At 49.9% G+C, this 19,990-nt stretch overlaps 1 protein-coding gene across 2 annotated transcripts in view; it reads left to right on the top strand.

Annotated features, from left to right (window-relative positions):
- The window catches only part of STX6 (syntaxin 6), a 39,380-nt gene extending 31,311 nt beyond the window's left edge, over positions 1 to 8,069 (top strand). Inside the window, exons 3-5 of one of the 2 annotated variants that reach the window (XM_065885337.1) lie at positions 56 to 162; positions 4,111 to 4,205; positions 7,993 to 8,069. In XM_065885337.1, coding sequence (XP_065741409.1) covers positions 56 to 162; positions 4,111 to 4,205; positions 7,993 to 8,069 — 279 coding nt within the window. Of the gene's footprint in view, positions 1 to 55; positions 657 to 4,110; positions 4,206 to 7,992 lie in introns of those variants that run through there. The other variant, XM_065885328.1, reaches the window with a different exon arrangement.
- Positions 8,070 to 19,990: the final 11,921 nt, after the last annotated feature.

Raw genomic sequence — 19,990 nt, 5'->3', positions numbered from 1 at the left:
TTGGAACCAGGTAAGATGGATTTTAATTGCTGATTTCCCATTTCTCTGGCACCAGCTGATCGTGGAACAGCAGGATGAGCAGTTGGAGCTGGTCTCTGGCAGCATCGGGGTGCTGAAGAACATGTCCCAGCGCATCGGAGGGGAGCTGGAGGAGCAGGCAGTGTGAGTACCAAGATGCCCCTCTTGCCGCAGAGAAATGGCGGGAAAAGCCGTCTTAGGGACCTATAAAGAGCCTGACAGTTACATGGCTAGTAAAACCAAAAGCTATTTTGCTTATAGCTGCATCTTTATTCTGTTTCACAGAATGGTCTCTCCAAAAGAAGCGAATCTGTCAGATACAATTTTCAACAGGGTTTAGGCAAAGTTATTAACATTTTTAAACACCTGCAAAAACAGGAACAAATTCCTCCAAACAGGTATTTGAAGTATTGTTGTGAATAGAAATGTGAAACTGATATGGCTGTGTAAGCTCTGTGGAGATTTTTGTCCCAAAGAGGATAGGACATGGGCTAACTTAACATCCCATGCCTCTCCCACTACATTCAACTGGACTTTCTGCTCTGTATCTTTAATTTTAATTTTATGGGGAAAAAAGTATCAATTTAATTCCAACTGATAAAAACTTCTTCCCCCACAAAAAGAAAAAGAAAACGCAAGAAAATATAACTGGATTTGTTTTTCCTTAAGAACAATCTCTTTGTGCACTCCTGAAGTATGACACCAAAAACAGCATTCTTAAATGCTACCATATATATATAATACCTTTACCATTTTACAAATACCTTTTCTGAAAAAAATAATTGTTCCACTAGGGTATTTCAGAAACTCTCCTACCTCGATTTTGTGTTCAACGTTATGGATTCATTCATTACAAATTCAAATTGGGCATCTTGTTCTACTGGAAGGCCCCTGGGTATCCACAGAGGAGCCCAGAGAATAGACAGTGTCCCTGCCATCACAGTTTACTGGTCACTGGATGGAACAGATGTTGCATAAATGGTGCAAGTCGTTAAGTGATGACAGAAGTGGAGGGCTAGGCTACCGCGGTAGGGGATGCGTGGTGCCTTGAGGGCCCTAATAGCCTGAACTGCAGACCTGACTCAGTCTAAAGTCCCTGAGAAGAGAAGAGTGGTTTAACTGGGACCAGAAGGATGAGTAGAAGGTAGCCAGGTGGGGTGAGACTGGGTGGGAGAGGTGGGGGAGAGGGGAGGGGCTATCGGAAGGAAGAAAGAGCCCTGTGATGATTTCAGGGTGAAAAAGTGCACAGAACAGAGAGGTTTAGTGTGTCTAGAGCATGGGGATTGAGAGGGAGGTTGCAGAAGTCAAGTCAGGGAGGCAGAGAACAGATCAGGGAAGGCCCTAGAAGCCATGTTAAGGAGTTCGGACTTTTTATTCAAAGGGCAGTGGGAAACACAGCCCCAGCGAAGGTTGTGTTAGTAATGCTGTGGTCAGGTTTACGTTTTGGGGGAAGCCCATCGTTCTGTGGTTTAGATGATGAACCACGGTGGAAAAGACTGGAAGCAGGGAGACCAGGTCGGAAGCTGGCAGAATGAGAATCTAGGCATGCAGTTTAATTTGTCTAAAATGCATTCTTACCCTCAAATGTATTGTGGGGATGGGAAAGGACTAATTACTTGAGCAGTTTCCCTGGTTGGGTAGAGGTAGAGCCTGGCAGACTTCTGGTTACAGATGGTGAACTGAACACAACCTCTTATCTCTGCTTTTTCTCTAAAGTCCACTAGAACAGGAACAGAGGGATTTTTTTTTTTTTTTTTTTTTTTTTTTTGGCGGTACGCAGGCCTCTCGCTGCGGTGGCCTCTCCCGTTGTGGAGCACAGGCTCCGGACGCGCAGGCTCAGTGGCCATGGCTCACGGGCCCAGCCGCTCCGTGGCGTGTGGGATCCTCCCAGACCGGGACACAAACCCGTGCAGACTCTCAACCACTGAGCCACCAGGGAAGCCCAGGAATTTTTTTTTAACGGCATAAAATCTATGGGGACATAGAGCTTGGAATAAGAAGCAATGACCTTTACATTTTAGATACTGCAAAATAGATGAATGGTTACTGACTCAACAGACCTGAGAAAGCCAAATCTTCGGCTAGCAGAGGGGAGAGCCAAGGAGCGGTGTGATTCATGCCCCAAACCCCCGAGCTGGGAGAGGAGCGTTTCCTCACTTATGATAGTGTAAACCCTGAATGTTGACCTTATCAAACTGTGACCCAATTATATTGGAAGGAAGGAAGGGGCAAGAGAAGTGGGAAGGATGCTGATGTGGGGTATAAAATGGGAGGAGGGCTAAGCCCTAGCTTTTCATTGTGCGGAGTCAGCAGGGTCGGGATACTGAGGTGCCAGTGTGTAGCTTCAAAAACTGGAGAAAGCACCAAGAGAATAGTGTGAGGGGCTGAAAGCAGTGGCCCTCGGGGATGCGAGACAACTGTGTTTTTTTTAATAAGAGGCCTTGTAGGTCTGTTTAGCTCTACAAACCGTGTATGTGTATAACTCTAATAAAAATAGTAAGTAAATTAAAAGGAAAAAACATGGGTCTTGGACTTAGACCTCTGCTGTCCAGTACAATAGCCACCAGCCATCAAGTACATGAAATGTGGCCAGTCTGAACTGAGAAGGGCCTTGAGCGTAAATGCATACCAGATTCTGAAGACTTAGTATGAATAAAATGTAAAATTACATGTCAAAATGATAATTTTTAGGTATATTGGGCCAAATAGGTCGTTAAAATTAATTCCCCCCCCCTTTTCTAATGTGGCTACTAAAAAATACTAAGCGGCATATGTGACTCACATTGTATTTCTTCTGGACAGCGCTGAGTTAGTTAGAGCTGGGCTAGAAACTTGGTTAGTGGGTGGTTAGTGGGTGTACTTGGGCTGGAGGTTGGATGACTTACCCGTTTTTGTCTTCAGTAAGAAAAGTAGCTCAGCATTTGGCCCTGCCCGGATAGGTCTGCCAGCTGCAGGGCCCAGATGCTACCAGGATCTAAAATGAGCTACAAATGTTTTAATTTGAAAATTCAGGTAAGGGACAAAGGCTTGTTTATTTAGTTGTCAACATGGAGTTTATTTAATGATTGACTTAATGAGGAGTTGGTTACTGGAATCCTGCAGGGCTGTCAGGTGCCTCGTGTGGGCACAGACCAAGACCAGTAGTTCCAGCTGCCCTTGATGCTGCCAGAGGAGTACAGCCTGGTTAGTAAGCCCGCCGGTGCTAACTGGTATGTCACGTTCTAGCCTCAGGAGAATCATACACTAATCTTAAGCTGAAAAGTCTGGAATGCTTAGTAATTTATGAAATTAAACACCGTTGGTGTAAGTATTTTGGTGTCTTCTTTCCCACCTGCACCTTGGACAGCAACCAGTGTGAGCTTGTCCTCTGTGGGTGTAGATGAGGCGCACACACCGTCAGGAACTCAGTCCTGAGGCCGCCAGCTTTATGATAAAGCACCGGGTGCCTTAAAGGAGGTGCTTATTTGATCCAAGTGTATTTCTTAACTTACGTTGCTGTAAAGTGCTTTGTGTATTACAGGAATCCTGGCAGGGAAGCTGCGCTGATAGGATTGCCCCATTTTACAGATAAGCAAACAGGGTCCCTTGTCCAAGGTAGCAAGTGGCAAAGCCTGGTTGTCTGGCTTCACACCGTATTCTTTCTGCTACACTGCACTGCTGCTGAGTTTGTATTATTGTATGGTCAGGTCCACACTGGCCTTGTCTGCAATTCTGAAATCTAGAAAGCTCTAAAAAATTCAAAATTAAAAAAAAATTTTCAGCAAGCTCATGTTACAGAAAAACCTAACCTGAACTGACTGCAGCTATGACTCCTCATAGTTTTCTTTGCAGAAATATTAACTTGTGTGTTTGATTATGGGGACTGTCCCAGACCCTGCTGGGGGCTTGGCTAATACACAGTGTAACTTACTACTTCTTTAAATTTCCAAAATTCTGAAATCAAAAACGTATCTTGTCCTAAGGATAAAAGACTGGGGGCTTGACCCCAACGTTGCCTGTTTGATGTTTGCTAAAACTGAGGCCCAGATCCATGGCCAGTGTATCTGCAGACTGTGCTGACCAGCTGCCTCCTGCGTCTGCTTGTCTTTCTAGTATGTTGGATGATTTCTCTCACGAGTTGGAGAGCACTCAGTCTCGGCTGGACAATGTGATGAAGAAACTTGCAAAAGTATCTCACATGACCAGTGGTATGTATGTGCTTTTAAGCTCGAGAATTCTTACTAAATTCTAGAGACACAGTCTAGGGGGTCTCACAGGTGTGCCCATTCAGATCCCTTTCCTCTGGCACATTTTTCTCATGCTTTGGGGTCAGAGAGTAGAAGACCAGCACGCACGGGCTTTGTCTCCTGCTCGTGGCCTTCACCTGGGAAGTGCCTCTGTGGTCCACACCGTGCAAGGCTGATGGTGTCGGGTGACGTTCCTTCTGGTGGAGTAACTTTCTTTACAATTACAAAATCCTTCTTTTTCTTTTTTTTTTCCTATTTCCTTGCCAAAATAGGGAATTCATTTTAAAACAGTAATTAAGAGCCAGTTACTGTTTCTCCTGGACTGACTTTTCACCGAAAGAAAAACCTCTACCATTTCAGAATAAGATGGCCTTGCAGATCTCATTTAAACTGTTTTTATTTAAATTTGTAGTAAACTATTCCAGCAAATTTGCACCAGGCTGGGGGGATAAAGAAGCAACATTTTTCAAATCAGTTACTGTGTAGGAAGATGTTTTCCAGTGACTATTTTTTTTGTTACTACAACCCATCTTCCCTATTATATGAGAAATAATACCTTTTTAAGTCAAAAGAAAATCCAGTATCTTTTTTTCCCTTTATTTGTGGGAGTCTCCGGGTGAAGGGAGGAACTGAGACATTCTTCAAGGTCATTGTGAGGATTAAATGAAATAATAATTAGTGTACAAGCGTTTAATGGTGTCTCTCGTGTATTAGTACATAGTAAATGTTTGTTTGAAAAAAAATAAAGGATAAGACAGGTGGAAGATGGCCCTGGGGGCAAAGGACCTGTTATATTCAAGACAAAGGGAAGCTCCTAGCTTCCCGGTTTCCTTCATCCTCTCCAGGGGCAAATATCTTCATGCTTCTAGCAGGCTCTTCACTGCCTGCGGCAGGCACCAGCTTAGTTCGTCCTCCGCACACCTAGAGGGAGGTTTGCAAAGTCCTCTCCTGCTTCCCTCTGTTCTCTCCTCTTACCCCCGACCCCTCTTTTAAAAAAAAAAAAAAAAAAAGCGTTTTACTGAAGTATCATATAACCAATTTCAACCAGATCTCTCACTAGTTTATGTATTAGTCGCAAAGTCAAGTAGCTACTTCAGCACCAGTTTTGTTTGGAGAAGAGCAGCGGAACAAAGATGCACTGTGTCCTTGTCCCCAGCATTCTGGGTATGAATAATTTAGAAAAGTACTTGCATTGTGGTAAGTGTTTCAGTGTGTATAAATAGCACTAGGCCTGCTTATGCCTTCTCCTACTTTCTCCCAGAAGAAAAGTTTGGGGAGCAAAGTAAGAACTTCAGTTATGTTTGTCTAAGAAAGAGAGCCAGGAAACAGAGCCTTTAGCCTGAAAGGCCCTTAGGTTTGGACAGCTTGCCTGTGGGGCTCATTTTAATCTCTGTTTGCTCCCCAGAGAATTGCTCGGGGCCTCCTACTTGGCGGTGTTGGCTTCAATTTGACAGCGAGGCAATTTGTGTTTTCCTCCATAACTTTTAGGAAAGTTCACCGCTTTTCAACCAAGCCTGTGCATAAAAAAAGTGTCAAGACACGCTGAAGTTTGATTAGGCAGTAACTGCACGCCCACGCTCCACAGCCCTGCAGAGGCGAGACCTCTGCTCCCCCCCCCCAACCCTCCCCCCCACCCCTGCACCGTGCTGGCCGCTTCCTGGGCAGAAATCACCCAAGATGCCATGCTTACTGTTTTGAATGACCCAAGAGAGACTAATCTTGTCAATCTCCTACCCTCAAAAAGTATATTCTTTTGTGTGGATACCAAGGTTTTCTTCCCCTCACTTTCCCAAATTCTGTTGTTCATCTTTTCTCTTTAGGGGAAGAGACTATATTGGGAGGGGGAAAAACCTGTGGAGTCCCCTTTTTCCCCCTGACTTTTTGAGGCAGGTCCTGAGCTTGCAAAAAGCTGGTTTTGTGACTTGAGATCACAAAAGCCCTTGTGGTTAGTACCCGCCCCTTCTGGGGTGAAGTGTGCTAGGGTAACAGCTCGGGGTTGCCCAGTTCATGCTTCCTAGAAGCAACTTAACACTTCAGAGGAAAGTGCATTTAAAAGAGCATTCCTGGGTTGTGCTAGCTTGTGTGATGGCTGTCCTCCTTGATGAAAACCCCTATTTAGTGCAGTTGCAGAAGAGAAAGTGAGTGGAGGTGGGAGGGTTGGGTTACGGGAAGCTGGTTCAGTATTGGAATTCCAGGTCTGTGATGGCAGGATGCCTTGTTAGGAGGCATTTACCTTGACTGTATCATCCTAGAATATAGACTAATCATTTTAACGAGAGGGCTTTTAAATTGTCGTAAACATTTTAAAATAGATGAAAGAATGCTAGGTACTTGAGTTTTCTGGACCACTGAAGTGATAAACAGATTAATACTATTATCTATTAATACTATAACCTATTATCTATTACTATTATAGGCCTATTACTATTATAGGCCAGCTCTGCTTCCCCACACCTTGTGGACTAGTCTTGTTTCAGAAAAGGAACAGATGGACTTGAGGTCTTGACCCTAATCCCCAGTTACTAAGTGAGTTTCTAGCATGTGTGATGGAGAGCAGGATGAGCCACTAGGGAGGTACTTGCTTTACTTACTACTGTTTGGTAGCAGTTCTGTTGGCCGGTTCTAAGACTTTGCTGTCCGTGGCATTTAAGTAACTTAAGTACATGTTTTGTGGACTTGGCGCATTGCTTTGCGGAGAGTTCTGCAGTGTATTTTCTTAGATTCAGACCTTTTTATAATGTGATTCTCAATAGCTCTGGTGTGCTAAAATCTGCAGGCTTTCAAATAAACTTTAGGTGAATCAGTGTATGTACCTTTATATTTCTACTTAAATGGAACTCTTACTTCCAGCATTTGAGCTGTGTTGTCACAGGCTTTATCTCAGCCTGACCCTTTGTGCAAAACAGCAGGGCTCCTCTGTGGAGAGAGGCTTGCTCTTCTACATCTGACCAAGTGAAGGGTGCATCCTGACGGCAGACAGCATCCTGTGCCCCGACCGTGGGCCCGCAGAGTGTGCAAGGGCATTCGTGTTGTGTAGCTTTCCCAGCAGCCCTGAGAGTTAGGGGGACGCGGTCAGGATTGTGGGCGGGAGCCTGTGTGGGCCCTTCTGTCCCTCGGGGCCTCCTTGCTCTAGGCCATTTAGATGGATTCTGGCTACTTTGTTTACTGCACCTGTTCTAAATTGTGAGTAGGGCAGAAAGCTTCAGAAAAGACATTCCACTTTTATTTATAGATAAGCTGTGTCAGTTACTTTAACACAGTTACTGGTTAAGTGATCTTTCTTGCCCAGGGGTGGTGTGAAGTTCATCACCCTGTGATCACTGCAGCTTGCTTTTTCAGCTCATTGTTTCCTGAAGTGACCAGCAGTAGCTTTCATCTCCTTTCTATCCTTCCATTGTGCTCATAAGAAAAGAACATGATTACTGTTTAAATGATTTGATTTTGGTGGGAGATTAAAGCTGACGAGCTTTGATCTGTAATACCAACGGCAACATCTTTTCCAGGGATTGCCAGCAGAGAACTGTGATCCATAGATTCTAATTAGAGACTTGAGACACAAAGCAGGTACTTGTTACAAGGCTGACTTTCAGGGGACAGGCAGGGTTGTGAATGCAGGTGCAGGTGCCCGGGCAGGTTCAGGGCCTCTGCCCATTCTGTCTGCATCCAGGTGTTGCCTTAAGCTTCCTGTCACTGTCCCTTGGGGGACGTCGAGTCCCGGGAGAGCTGACCCTCGTGTCCTGCCTTCCAGATCGGCGCCAGTGGTGTGCCATCGCTGTCCTCTTCGTGGTCCTCCTGGTCGTGCTCATCCTCTTCTTAGTGCTGTGACAGCGGGGCCCCCAGCTCGCTTCCTCCTGCACAGGAACCTGAGGGGAGAGGGAGAAGCAGTGCACGGTGTGCCCGCCCCTCGCGTCCCTCGCCTGGAAACACAGCCTGCGCTGACTTTTCTCTCTGTGACCCCACCATGGAGATCAGGTCCTTCAGCCCAGCTTGGGGAGGGCCGGCAGGAAGAGGAAGTCGACGACTGCACACTCCTGGTGCCCCCTGGCCCGGATCCGAGGACAACGGGCCCTGCTTTGCCCCCCTGGACCTCGCTCCCCCTGGAGGGCCTTCGAGGAATCCAGAAAAATTCGCAGACTCGGCTCGTGTTGGCTGTTGCTCATTCCATCCGTCTTGGCAGCTCCTCCTGCCCCCCACCCCCTGCTCAGACCCTTCCCCCGCCAGACAGTACGAGCTGGCCCATCCAGGGGCATCCATCGGGGATGCGGGCCCCTGGGTGGGTTTCACATCCTGTCGCGGCAGCGTCCCTTTGCCCCCAAAAGCTGGCGGTTAGTGGGGACAGAGGGCTCGGAAGTACTTTGTGACAGAAGATGCAGTGACTGGTTTTCAGGGATAAGTGCTAGGGTGAGGGTGCTTCCCCGAGCACAGTTTTTTGTGGTAGGAATAACCAATGGAAAAGAATGAAAAGCACTGGGCTTTGGGGGCGCTGGCAACTTGTGGCTTCAAGGGAGGACAGGGCGGGTGAGGTCACCAGGGTCAGGCCCTTGCTGGATTCATGCGCTCTCCTACAGCCTCCTCCCTAGAGGTGCAAGCTGCATTTCTGGAGTGACCCTTAGATGAGCCGCTCCCGTGAGCGGACTGACCCCGAGGTGGTGTCATGGCAGTTACCTTGTTCCTGCAGCACTCTGCCTTGGGGGCTGGGGGGGCGGGGGCAGCACGTTGATTACATTTACTCAGAAACTATAATGTCAAAAAGACGAGTTCTGGACCAGATTTTCTTACCCTGTGAGTGATTGCAAGGATGGGTAGGTGAACTTGGTTCCTTTTTCCCTGAGATGACAATTCAATTTTATCATCCATTCAAATAACTGAGCCAATCCAAATTTAAATGACAGACACTTCAGTTGGGTTTTAGTAGCTGAAACTGCTGAGACACTGTACCCTTCAAGCTTCTGATGACTTTTAAAATGCCTCCAGTGTACACATGTATATAGGGTATTTTTATAACCTCCCTGGTGAAAACCTAATATTGAAGTAGCAGCTGAACCCAGAGCCAGCACTTGGCAGTGGAGGCTGCAGGTCTCTCCTATCCTTTTTGCACTTGGGAAGCACAGCAAAATCTGGGTAGAGTTCTAGCTTTGACTTCCATCTCCCCATCTCTTGGGGCCCACTCCTCAGCACGCTTTTTTTTCTTGTTTGTATCTTGTCTGTTTGTGTTGGGCTTTTGTTTGTGTGTGTGTGTGTGTGTGTGTGTGTGTGTGTGGTTTGTAATGATGTACTTGCCTAGCTAACCTTTGAATTGCACTTTTTAATATTTGTAACAATTTTTTAAAGAAGGGTATTATATCATGGTAGGTAAGGAAATCTGCCTGTTGATGAAAGCTAAAAGCAGGTTTATAAAACTAAAAGGGTGATTGACATCCACGTTTACACTCAACTCTATGTGACATATAAGTTATTTCTTTTCAAATTAGGAAAAAAGTGATTATTACAAAGGGCTTCAGGTGTAGGATACTAGATTATGTTTTACAGAGTTTTGAGACTTTGTTAAGATAGTCTTCTACAAACCGAGGACAGGGCTGGTCCTTAGATTTGCATTAAAATGTACACGTCTTTTTAAATATCCATGTGGACCTTGTCTCAGTACTGTAATCCCCGCTTTCCATGTGACACGAAGCAGCCTGCTTCTTGATGAATTACAGGATTACCCTGTTTAAACGCCATGCCATTATCTGGGTGTTACCAGATTTACTGTGCCCCTCGAAACTGACGTATGTCAGCAGGGCCTGTTGGGAACACGCTGGTCATTAGTGAGTAAGATTCTCCCCAGGCTTCAGGGACCAAGTTTTGTGACGCCGAGGCTTAACTACTAAATGTGTGGGGATATTTAGAGTCGGCAGGCTCGCTGATTTAAGGTGTTTGCTAAACAGTGGCTATTGTAGACCAGACTGGGCTGAAGCCAAAGAGGAATCTGTTTAGAAAGAAAAATTGCTTAAAATCCCGTCACTACGGCATTCTCCCTGTAGGGCCGCTGCTCTTTCTGGCCTCGGAGGAGCCGTTCTCCGATAGGCCGCCTCTTCATGTGTTTGTCAGAGCCGCTTGGCCTGAGATGTAACCTCCGGCCTACGTGACCTGATCCTGGGACCCACCCTGTTGTACCAGGACCGAGCAGTCACTACAGACCAGTGTTCACTTGAAGACCATGCCCACCGCCCAGTCAGACTCCAGACTGGCAGAGAGAGCATGCCAGGGGCTTAGGTTTCCTCATCAGTGATCCTATGCTTTGGCTTCCTTGCAAGTGGTCCACTGACCCTGAGTGGTGGACCGGGGTGGGGGAGGGGCCGGAGTGGATGCCCACGACGCCCCTACAAGGCTTAGAGGCACTTCCTGTAGCCGTGGGGCTTTTTCTCTCCTTCAGCCTCTGTACTTTGTGCTGTACTCGTCATTGCTAAAAAACTGGCAGAATATGACGGATAACGAACAGAAAGAGCGCGACTTCTGTTTATTGGAAGAGCATTTCTCATCCACTGGTTTGGTGAGGTGGGGTGTAGAATGGGGTCATGAACCATGGAGAGCATTTGCCAGAGTGGGACTCCAGCTGGAAAACTGAAATACCTTTAGTTTTTCGTCCTGACTTTTGATCTCGTCTTCGTGAGAACTGTGAAGAATCACAATGCGCTCTGTGTGCCGCTACCGTGTGGCAATTGGAAGTCGCAGCATGTATGTTACATGAGGATCTTCACGCCAGAGTCGGGGGAGAAACTTGGTAACTTGCCCATTATTCTCTGCTTTTAGCCAGAGTTAAACAGACTGATGGGTCTGGTAGCCAACAACTTGGCAACTTCCACTCCTTCTCACCTCGTGAGATTAAGGGCTGCGAAGAAAAATGTAGTCTTAACTCCAGCAGAAATCTGTCTCCGCTAAGTGTTTTACCTTCTGTAAGTGAAGGTGGCAGAGCCAAGATCTTCCTTTTGGTAATTTCCCTGTCAAGTGAGACCATTACCACCTTTCTAGAGAACGCATAGCATTTGAAGATCTCAAACCAACTGATAAATAGGAGTTGTTTTCCCACTCTGGAATTTGGACCATTTGGCGTTACCTTGTACACAGGACAAATTTGTAAACAAAACAAAATTCGGACTGTCTGGAAAGCTGAAGTTCTAAAACACGGAACGCACTACCGTCAGTGCTCCCTCTTCGTCTAACTCTCGTTGGCATTTCTTCCACTCCCAGGTTTTTTAAGATTTTTTTTTCTTTTTGAAGACGACTGTTCTTTGTCCATCAGGAGCAGAGAGAAGGTGAAGCCAAAGGGTCCTCAGCCCCGCAGTCAGGTGGCGCTGTCCCCGACCACAGTCGGGACACGAGGACAGGGCCCCGAGGGGCCGTCAGGCGCAGCGGCCTCTTCCTCCAGGGCCCTGCTCAAGGGGCAGCTTAGCCCCTGGGCTGCCCTGGCAGGAGGAGGTAAGACTCTGTCCTGCCCAACTCCCATCCTTCACAGAATATGCTTGTGCTGAAAACAAGGAGCTTCTGTCTTGCAAGGCCCGTGTCCGTCTGTTGTCTATAAAACGTGGGTGCCGTCCCACCATGTCTGCCTGATAACGCTCACAGGGAGGCTGCTGTCGAGTTCCAGAACCCCAAGAGAGTTCTTAGTAGAGAGGACAGCCCTTCAGAGCCTAGGACGGCACTGCTGTGAACCTGGAGACCGAAGCTGGGTGCCGGGTCCCCCAGGCTGGGGCCGAAGCTCCAAGCTAGCCGACTGCTGGGGTATTAGCATCCCCGACGGTAGCCTCAGAAGGACTTATGGTCACTTAGCTCTTGTTTCAGCGTTGAAACACTTTCAGCTCCCGTAGCAGACATGGGAGTCACTGGGTGGGTTGCAGTCCAGACTTGGCACCGGGAGCCTGCACCCCGTCTGGACCAAGCTGACCTCAGTGACATGATATAGTCTGGTAGTGGCTTGTCACGCTCCCGCCTCAGCCCAGCCACTTGATGTCTTTTGCTTTTGGACAACCACTGGTGCTCTGGTCACGTTGCTGCGATCTCCATGCGCAGAAAGTTGTTATATGATATTATAAGTCTCTTTACTAGGACAGAAGCTTGGGGAGGTGAAGAAAAAAGAAAAAGAACTTGGTTTTCCTCTGACATAAGCTAATGTGTTGGCGCTGTCTTCCTTCTGATGTGACCTTTGTCCAGAAATGCCCTTCCCCGAGGCCGTGCAGATGGGAGCTGTGCTTAGACTGTGATTGTCCGATCACCTGCCCTACTGCTGGGGTTTCACATGAACATTTCATGGTCCTGGTTTGCCAGCTGCAGCCGGACGCTTTGTGAGAAAGTATATTTTACTTTTTTTTTTTTTAAAAGGTTATGCGTTATCAAACCCGGAAGCCACTTGATTATCCAGGGGTGTTAGAAATAAGACCACCTGGCTTTGCTGTCTGCTGACCGGAGCTCTTGAGCCTGTTCCCTGGCAGCAGCCCAGCATTCCACTCCAGCCCGGCTTTCCGTCAGCCCCGGGGTGGGACCGAGTTCAGGACGGTTCTTTCCTGCTCTTCAGAAAGTAGGTTCTGGCTGAGACCCTGCTACTGAATGGGAATTGTGACGCCACAGTTAGTCGGTTCCGGGAGAGACAGCCGTCCTAACCCTCAGGTAGATAGTGCGTCTGTGCCCTGTTGTCTGTGCGAGGTGAGGAGAGGCCAGGCAGGTGTCCCACTAATAAGTTACTGGAACTGCTCTAAGTGCCATGCTATGACGTCCTGGCTGACCCAGGCTGGGAGAACGCTCAGGGTTGGGGGGTGGCCTGCAAACCCGGAAAGGGCCAAAGAAAGCAAGCTGTAAATGATGATGGATTTGGTTTTTGTAAGTGGAAGTAAGCTTTCACCGGCTCATTTGTAATAAAAAATTAATGTAATTAAAAACAGTGTGTAATACGTGGCAGTGCTCAGCAGGACTAAACGATTTTTTCCTTTCAAGGATAAATAACCTTACGGCGTTTTATTTTTAATTAACTAGAAGGTACAAACAAAAGAAGTGAGATCAAGGATTAGAAATGCAAAACGCCATGGTGATTTCCAGATGGTGCTTTCTCCCCGCACCCAACACGAGAACAGTGCCAGAGCCCTGGTGCCAGCAGTTCACAGCCCCGCTGTGGGTAGAGCTTGCTTCCTGTATGCAGTGGGTCTCCAAGTGTGGTGTGGGACCGTCAGCGGCGGCGGCATCCCCTGGTAACTTGCTAGAAATGCAGATTCGCGAGCCCCGCCCCAGACTCACAGACTGGGGTGGGGTGAGTGGGCTGTTTAACAAGCCCTCCAGGGGCTTTGATGCACAGTCAAGTGTGCGAACCACTGCTTCTGCATCGTGGAATTTAGGCTACAGTAAACCACCCCTGTAAAATGAAACAGCTTCATGGCCTTCATTGTAATCCTGACATTAAACAAAAGTTGATGACACTATAAACTTGAAAACTTAAAAAAAAAAAAAAAAAAAAAAAAACCTTGTGTTTAAAAAAGCCTCAACTAGCCATCCTTAAAAGTGATATTTTTACACCCTGAAATTTATCAGTAATGTTTCTTACTTCTACTCTTGAAATCATGTTACAACTGTATAAAGACTACTGTTCAGTATTAAAGAGAAATGGAGAGACCATGAACTTTGTCCTGGTTTTTGATTTGGTTGGTTTTTATTTTTAGTTCTTTTCATACCGAAACAGAGCTCCCTCTCCTCCTTCCATCCCCACTAGTAAACATGGATACGTGCATATGTCTGGGGTGGGGAAAGTTTGTGCCTGGTGGAAGATGTGAATTCTAAACTGTTTTCTCTGGCTGAGCACGTTATATGAATTCTTAAACCCCCAAGCAGCCATACTATTCCTTTACAATATCATACGACACAGTTTCAGTTGGAATGAGGCACCTGGGGGAGCAGAGAGACTAGAACACAAAGGAACTGGGTCCCGTATTTCCCTCTTGCTGAAGTGTTAACCAACAAGGATAGTGCCCATCCCAGCTGGTAGCTCTGCGGGACAAGGCGACCGGGCTACGTGAGCTCCTTAAGGGCAGGGATCTTCCTCATTCCTCTTGCCATCATCACCCTTGCTCAGACTGACTGAGCACCTTCTGTGTGCCAGGCACTGTTCTAAGTACTTGCTGTTAACACATATAGCACTGGAAATGGCTGTGTGAACCAGAGAGGTTTCTTCATCTAATATTATCTCAAATCTGCACATGGGGAAATTGGGAAACAAGTAGTTTCTCAAGGTCCATCCACTGGACCACATACTGTGCCCCCGCTGCCTCACATAGAAATTGGCCTAGCAGTGCTTCCCGAGTCCTCAGCCTGACGTCCCCTTAATAGCCATAAGGGGCAGAGGCGAATCAACATACCAACCAGCCTCGACAGAGGAGTGAGTGCTTATTTTGAGAGTTAACGGTGAATATTTCAGGAGGAGAAAATGGTTCCACGTATCTCCTGATAAAAGCCGATCACCTCCCTGTACCCCAGGGGCCAACGTGGACCACGTGGCGTGGACAAGGGGAGAAGCGCATCCCCACGGCTCAGCAAGAGTGCTGTTGTTCCCAAGGTCCCACTGGCTGCAAGTCTTACACAGAACTCTTGTTGGAAGTGCTAAAAGACGAGGCCGAGGCCCGAGGCAAAAACGGAACTCACAGGACGGGAAGACCCATCCGTGCCATCACAATGTTTTCACTGTCCAAGAGGACACGTTTCAAAGTGCGCCCCCATCCTTGGAACATCGGGGTGTCAGCTGTCTGGGAACAGGGCCCCCCACTCCAGGATGCCGACAGCCAGAACGCAGCGGTGGCTCCTGTTTGGTGCAGGCAGAGCCTGAGCACAGACGTCCCCGCCACTACCTCACAGGGAGGGAGCGATGGGCTCCAGAAGCCTCCTTGGACTTGGACATGTACTCACAAGGCCAGCCTCCCTGACCTCTGCACTGCCGCTTCCTCCCTTCCGTTCTCCGTCCTCCCTTAGGGACACCGTTAAATACTTCGTCTCCATTCACAAAAGCTCACGGGACTGGCCGGCCTTTGGGAAGCGGTTGTCAACTCTTCCAGGAGCAAATTTCTCAATCTTTATATCTCATTAGTAGCTAATAAAGCTAATACTTCTGGCCAATATTTGCTGAGAATCTGATGTGCCAGCAGGTCTTTGACCAAGGCCTTAGGGACATGTTGAGGAAGTAAAACACTTTTTTGTTTATTCTCACAACCCCATGAGGGAAACACTCTTTTTTGGGGTTTTGATTTTATAAGTTTACTTATTTATTTTTGGCTGCCTTGGGTCTTCGTTGCTGTGCGCGGGCTTTCTCTAGTTGCGGCGAGCGGGGGCTTCGCTTCACTGCAGTGCAGGGGCTTCTCATTGCAGTGGCTTCTCTTGTTGCAGAGCATGGGCTCTAGGCACGCAGGGCTTCCGTAGTTGTGGCACGTGGGCTCAGTTGTGGCTCGCGGGCTATAGAGCACAGGCTCAGTAGTAGTGGCACACGGGCTTAGTCGCCGCTCTGCGGGCATGTGGGATCTTCCCAGACCAGGGCTCGAACCCGTGTCCCCTGCATTGGCAGGCGGACTCTCAACCACTGCGCCACCAGGGAAGTCCCAAGGGAAGTACTGTTGAGGCCCATTTTGTACCTGAAAACTAGGGCATGGAGCAATTCAGGAATTTGCCCAAGGTTACAATCAGTAAGTGGTAGAGTCAGAATGGGAACCCAGGTCTGACTGGACCATTATGCAGCCTCCCTGAAAAGTCACCATCCAGGTTTCAGGGGTGGCAAGCAGATGTTTCTTTCAGCAAGCCATTGTTCTAACCAGAGAAACGGCAGAGTAAAGCCGAGGAGAGGAAGAGGGATCGAATAACCTGCAGTACAAGTGAGCAGCGGATGAAAGCATTGAACTAGAAGTGCCGAAGCTGATGATGGACACCAGCCACCTTGGACTAGACCATAACTCGAACCCTACAAGCCTACTGCAGAGTTCAAGAAATCTGATCAAGGACCTCAATCAAGCGGTTCAGCCTTGCTGATGAAATGTTCTGGAGCTTTTGTTTATTTGGCTGGAAATGTGCAAAAAATAAGTGAGGCAAACATTATATAAACTCAGAAAAGCCTGGAGACAGTCTGGGGAGCACAGGATGAGAAAGTTGTGGCATCTGAAGGCTGCTGTGAGCTCCCGTGGCTGCCGGCATTCCTTGTTCCTGAGATAACACCGAGCTGGAGGGAGGCTAGTGAGCCTGGGGCTGGCTCTCCTGGGAAGCCTTTCTGCTCACCAGGTGCAATGGGGCCTCCTGCCTGGGGCTCCCATTGTAGCCCTTGGCACACGGGTTTGTCTCTTTGCAAAGCTGTAGCTGCCTCCACCCTGGGTATATGGGCACCGCAAGGGCAGGGCAGGCCTCTCCCCGGTACCCGGCATCTGGCCAGACCCATAAGGGCAGCTTCACACTGTGAGTTGGGGCCTGAGTCCAGATTGCAGAAGGACAAGACAAAGGCGGGCCCAGCAGGCAGCCCAGCATCCACAGGAGAGCCCGGATACCCTCCAGGCCTGGCAGGACAGCTGTTAAGCCCTGGCGCCGTGGGCAGAGTGTCAGAGCCAGTCCCAGCAGCCCCTTCCTCGGGGCCCAGCACTCCGACCTAGCCAAACCCGCAGCCTAAGAGAGCTGGGCAGAGCTGCCTGCCAAGGAAGGCTGTTGCCATTTCTAAGCAGGTGCTCTGGCTCTATAGGAAAAGGAAAACTCAGAGAGGATGATGGGGAGGGAGGGAAGGAAGGGGACCAGGTGACAGCCCAGCCTTTTCAATAGCTCTGGAGGCAGCCTGGAGACTTGGGGTGGGAAATAGGTTGGGCAGATTAGCCAGGGAAGTCCAACTGTTGCCAGGTAAGTTTGGTGGAGGATAAACAAGCAGTTCTATGGGAGAAGAACCACAATGAAGAGCCCTTGGTACCAGATTCTACGGGAGCTAAGGGGAGGGAGCCACAGCATACAGGTGTTGAAACTGAGCAGGACCCTGTGGGGCTCCTGGGCACAGAAGCTTTTCTGCCCCCCATTTCTTGTTTGTAGGGAACAGACTCCAGCCTCCATGACCTTCCCTGAGTTCCAAAGGGCAGATTCGAACAGCTGCTAATCAGAGAGGGGAGGGGATGCAGAGACAAGGGAGGAGCGGCCAAGAAACAATAGTGCAGCCTTGGGGCAGGTCCTGGTTCTGCCTCAAGGGATACACATAACAATATCTTTGAGTTTTTACAGAACTAAAAGCCCTAACAAATGGAAGATGTTAGCATTCTTCATTCCAGAGAAGACGCCCTGAGGCCAGATTAAAGGAACCAGGAGATTACCTGAGACCAGATTAAAGGGGTGCAGGCTCTGCACACAGCCTAATCTTATCAGCAACCCCACCCTTGAACCATTGCTATAAAACTCCTCACCAAATCCTTCCAGATTGGGACACACAGTTTTCAAGGCACGAGGCTGCCCTGTCCCCCTTTGCCTGGCAAAGCAATAAAGCTGTTCTTTTCTACTTCACTCAGAACTCTGTCTCCGAGATTCCATTCGGCACTGGTGGGCAAGTTTTCAGCATCAGTGTCAGGGAATGCTTCCCAGGGCAGGCACCTCTGACATTTTTGAAAGCTGTCTGGGGTCGACGGGTGGACAAGGGGAAGATAGCTCCAACAAAGGCACACAAATAAGCTAAATGAATGGGTGGATGAATGAATGCGTGGAGTTGGGGTGTGGTGGAACCAAGAAACCAACGACTGAAGCTCAAACCAATAAATGTTCACGTGGGACTTCTGCTGCCAGAGGCCAGCTTGGAGGACCAGGAAGTCCAGTCCAGTCACTGCATTCCACCCCCAGGGCCCAGGCCTCCTCTAGATGACAGGGATGTAGGAGCAAGGAGGCCTCTTCCCCCCAGGGGCCAGGTGCATTCACACCAGCCTCCAGGCCAGGTTTCATCAGCTTCCAAGTTGGGCAGCGCTGGGCCCTGAGGACAGAATGGAGGGGCCAGCCTCCCGGCCTCAGCCACCCTCAGAGCACGGCCAGAACACACTTCAGATTACAACTCAGGACCCACGTCTGAAAGAAGCGTTTCCCACACAAAACCTACCCTTGCCTTGTGCAAGGAAGCCATTATTTTTTAATGCTGGTCTTTCTTTAAAAGATAGATTTTGTGACCCACTAGTGGTCGTGCCTGCAGTTAGGGAAACACTGTTCTGTAAAATGATTTGCCCGCCCTACTCCTCTCCCCCCGCGGGGAGGTGGGAGCGCCAGCTCCACTTCCCTGAAGCAAAACCCGAGCCAAGCCCCCCACGCCGTCATGGTGAAGGTCACTGCGGAGCCGGGCCTCGCGATCTGCTCACCGACAGAGATGAGCCCCACAGGGTCCCAGGAAGGTGCATGGACGCAGGCGGGGAGTTGCAGAGGGCCGGGTTCAAATCCTCCCTCCGCCAATTACTTGCTGTGTGACCTTGGATCACACCTTGGATAAGTAATTTAACCCCGGAGTTTCGGACTCCTAGTTCGTAACACGGAGATAAGTAGTCCCTCCCTCGCAGCGTCGCCGTAAGCATTCAGGATTGTGACCATTACGTCCCCAGCAGAGCTCTGGAATACTTGGGCAGGCAGAGCAGGGTGGGAGACGGCACAGCGCCTGCGCGTCCCTGAATTCCCAGGTTCACCTTGATTTCCAAAATTCGAGCGGTGCCTGCTGTTCCTCCACGCGACAGCCCTCGGGGCACTGCGCGCACCAGGTCCCCATTACTGCACCCCGCCACGCGTGCCCGCCCCTGCGTCGCCTCGCTGCCCCTCCCGCCGGCTCCAGCTCGTCCCCCATGCCGCGCTCGGCGCGCCGCCACCACCGCCTTCTTAGAGCCGGGCGCGAGCTCCGCGCAACTCCAGGCTGCCCTCTCTCCCTCTCCCCCGCCCCCGCCCCCAACGGTGCGTTCCTCGAGGCTAAACTGAGGGTCGTCTTCCTCCCGGCCCCGGGCGCCGAGCCAAGCGTCCTGGGTGTGCGGGGTGAGGGGCGTGTAAAACCCCCAACAACGCGGCCCCGTCAAACTCCAGGCTCCAACCCTCCTGCGGCTGTGAGCGCACCTGCGCCCGGCTGGACGTCCCCAACGGGGCAGCGTCCGGGCGCATCCCTGGCCCCGCCGAGACGAGCGGCCGGAGGCGCGGAGACGCGGACCGAGGCTGGCGGCCTGGAGCGCAGACCCGCCCCAGCCTCCTGCCAGCGCGGCAGGGGCTTCCGGGTCAGCGGAGGGGCGGGGAGGGTGCGGCCGGCGCAGAGGCCCACCCGGCCGACCCGACTTGCCCGCGACACCCGAGGAACAAAGTAGCCTCGCGGGGAGGGCGCGGTGGGCGCCGGGTAGTATAGCCCGCACAGTCGCCCCCTGGTCGCTGTCCCGCGACACACCTCGGTCCCCACGCCGGGGGCACCCGGCCGCACCCTGCCAAGGAGACGCGCTCTCGCCTCCCACCTGCCTCTCCGCCGCCGAGAAGAGGCGCCCCTGAAAACAAACAAACAAAAAACAGAAAACCAATCAGCGTCGGGGCGCCCTGGCCTCCCAGGCCTGCCTGGCGAGCACCGGGCCCGCGGTTTCGGCTGGAGGCTTCGGAACTTGCCATCCCATCCCACCCCACCCCACCCCACCCCGCTCCCGTCATCCTAAGGATTTGACGTCACGCCTGAGGTTAAAGTTGGTGCCACTTTCCGTACCGTGTTGTTGCAGTGTCAGGTGCCTACCTGTGCGAAGCGA

The sequence above is a fragment of the Phocoena phocoena genome, chromosome 1 (assembly GCF_963924675.1).
Source record: "Phocoena phocoena chromosome 1, mPhoPho1.1, whole genome shotgun sequence".
NCBI lineage: Eukaryota > Metazoa > Chordata > Mammalia > Artiodactyla > Phocoenidae > Phocoena > Phocoena phocoena.
Note: the sequence above shows the minus strand (reverse complement) of the source record. Positions and strands in the feature narration are given on the sequence as shown.